The 2730-nt window shown below is 36.4% G+C and overlaps 1 protein-coding gene across 1 annotated transcript in view; it reads right to left on the minus strand.

Moving 5' to 3' along the window:
* Positions 1 to 2730, minus strand: part of glis1b (GLIS family zinc finger 1b) — a gene marked incomplete in the record, with an annotated part of 71942 nt that overhangs the window by 4734 nt on the left and 64478 nt on the right. Inside the window, 1 exon segment of the mRNA XM_014002753.1 lies at positions 194 to 342. Coding sequence (XP_013858207.1) covers positions 194 to 342 — 149 coding nt within the window.

The raw sequence follows: 2730 nt of genomic DNA on the forward strand, positions 1-2730 counted from the left end.
AACAATATGCTACAAACAACATGACAATGGCTGACATGCATAAAAGGGCTTGGACCCCGGTCATAACTGCTTTGCAGTTCTAGTTTGTATTGTTTTAATTGTTTGTCCGAATGAAATAAATAAATAAAATAAAAATAATTTTCTGGAACAAGTTTGATGAATTCAGTCTAATTGGTGTTTGGGTTAGTCTTACCATCGTTGGTTGGCTGATACTGATGATAGTGAGAGTAGGGCTTGTGATGAGGATGAACATGCTGTTTCTCCAGCAAGGAGGGAGGAGGAGGAGGAGGAGGAGGAGTCCCTGTTGCCTTCATGCCAGGAGACAGGAGGGGGCCTGAAGCTCTGCAGGATAACAAAGGATAGATCAAACACTTTCAAACCTCTTTATTTACAGTTACTTCATTCCTGAAAGTCTTAAAAAAAATGTTTCCAATAAAATGTCTCGTCATGCTTTGTGAAGTCTCAATCAAAGCAGGAGCTGCACGCCGGCCTGCTCGCCACACAATTAAACACACTCAGCGGAGCAGTTAGCGATCCGAACATGCGCAGGAGGAAACAGGCAAGGCATGTGGAAACGTGGGCTTCCCCTCGCAGAACGGTCCTCCTGCTGACTTTAAGTCAACAAACTGCAGAATGTGCATTAACGCCAACACATAGACTCTGTGAAAACACCTACAGAGACTCGGAGTTTTGTGGCCAAGCAGGCAAAATTAGCTCAAAAGGGTTTATATACAATTATTTTAATGTTACACTAAAGTTATAATTCAAAAAAGGGTTTATCTGTCACACAAATTTATAAACTATAACTTTTAATTTCCTTTTATCATCTGTAAAAAAGGGAATTTAAACAAGATTTCTACTTTTACCCCTTAGACTGTCAGGTTCAGGTGAAGCAACTGAAAAATTGCAACTTAAAAGCATCTGCCAGGTTTTTTTAGATGACAAGTGGGAATGTAATAAAAAATATAGGAAAATTTGGGTTTCTTGTTAAAAAGTTAAAATATCATATAACACACCTTTTACAAATTATCATATGACCAATTTATTATAAAAGAGTAAAAAGAACAACATGAAAAATATATCAAAATAAAAAAAACAGTTTGATTATTGATAGAAGTACAAAGTTAAGTCTTAATCAAAAGTTAAAATTAGTTTAAAAATCACATTTTTTTCACTTTATGATAATGAAGTCACATCTAAGGTCATGTGTCAAACGCAAGGCGCTCAGGCCAAATGAGGCCTACCACAGCATAATTATGTGGAGTTTCAAAGATGTAGTGATGTCTTAAAAAAAGCGTTTGCTGCTTTAAAATCAGCATTGGCCATAAACTACATCTCCCATAATGCATGTGGGCATCCCAATACTATGGAGTGCACAGGGTTCAAAAGTAGCCGGTGAAATTCAACATGTACAATCTCCATTTCACTGTATTTTCACCAGCTACTTTTGCTGCAGCCCAGTTGTACTGGGAAGTAGGAATTTCCCTCTTACAAGTCAAAAATTTACACTGGAATGCCCCCTGCCATGGGAATTTCTTGTCAGAAAATGGGAGCAACTCAGCCTTAAAATTCAAGATGGCAGCTACTCATCACAACTCAACATTGAGTAAAACTCTCATATTTTTACTTATAATACATATATTTTTATTTATTTCATATTTATTCAGTTGAACACGTAGTACTTTTCAGGGTATATAAGAGGATGTGTTAAAATGTTTCTAAGCAGGAAATACCACGTAGAGCGCAGTTATTGTTTGTTAGCAGTGCTCTGTCGTAGAATGAGATGAAGAAAGTGATGTTTCTTGTTTAGCCAGATTTAAAAACAAAACATCTATAACTGACCTTTTGAGGGCCAATATAACACTCAAGTGGCCCTCGGTGAAAATGTGTTTCACACCCTTGTCCAAGGCAATGAGAACCATGTTTAATACTCTCTAAACTAATACTTCAAAACTTTGCAGAAAACCAAACATAGAACTCAGTGATTATGTGTCCCAATCCTCCACAGCTTCAAACGAAACAGGCTCCATACCCAGATTACTGGAAACAAACACGTCTTTAAAAAATAAAGCTGACCAAGCTCCTCGCCACATCAGGAATGCCAACACATCACCTGCCTCTGTGCAGCAGATGCTTATAGTTTTGTAAAGCATTCTGGTCTGACTGGAGCTCATTAATGACCTGCTGTATGCACAATGTCCCACTCAGCACTCAAGGATCTGGCAGTCACTTCTGCATGACGTTTGGCAGAAAAAAAGGGGAGATGGTAATGCCAAGCAAAATTAGAAGAGACTGAAATAATTTTCWATCTGTACTGGACGTATTGTAGTTGCATGTAAAATACAATATTTCAGTAGAACACAATACTCATTTAATTATCACCAGATTACAGAACTGTTAATTCAAATCAATCACTGCCTTAACTCCRTCTCTCAATGTAGTGCAATGAAAAAGTTAACTGTTAAACTCAATATATCAATCTTTAATGATATCTGAAATAAATTTCTCAAATACAATCTCACAGATGATCAAATAATAAACCGATGACTCAGATAAATCAAGGGTTTTGTTTTATTTGTAACTCAAATTTATGTTGTAGACAGAAATGCAGCATTCATACATTTTTCTTACTTGTTCCTTCATACAACTCATTCATTTGGTTTCTTTTATGCTGTTATTTGTTTATGCACACACATTTACATATATACAGTATATATACAGTATATATAC

The sequence above is a fragment of the Austrofundulus limnaeus genome, unplaced genomic scaffold, assembly GCF_001266775.1.
Source record: "Austrofundulus limnaeus strain Quisiro unplaced genomic scaffold, Austrofundulus_limnaeus-1.0 Scaffold15, whole genome shotgun sequence".
NCBI lineage: Eukaryota > Metazoa > Chordata > Actinopteri > Cyprinodontiformes > Rivulidae > Austrofundulus > Austrofundulus limnaeus.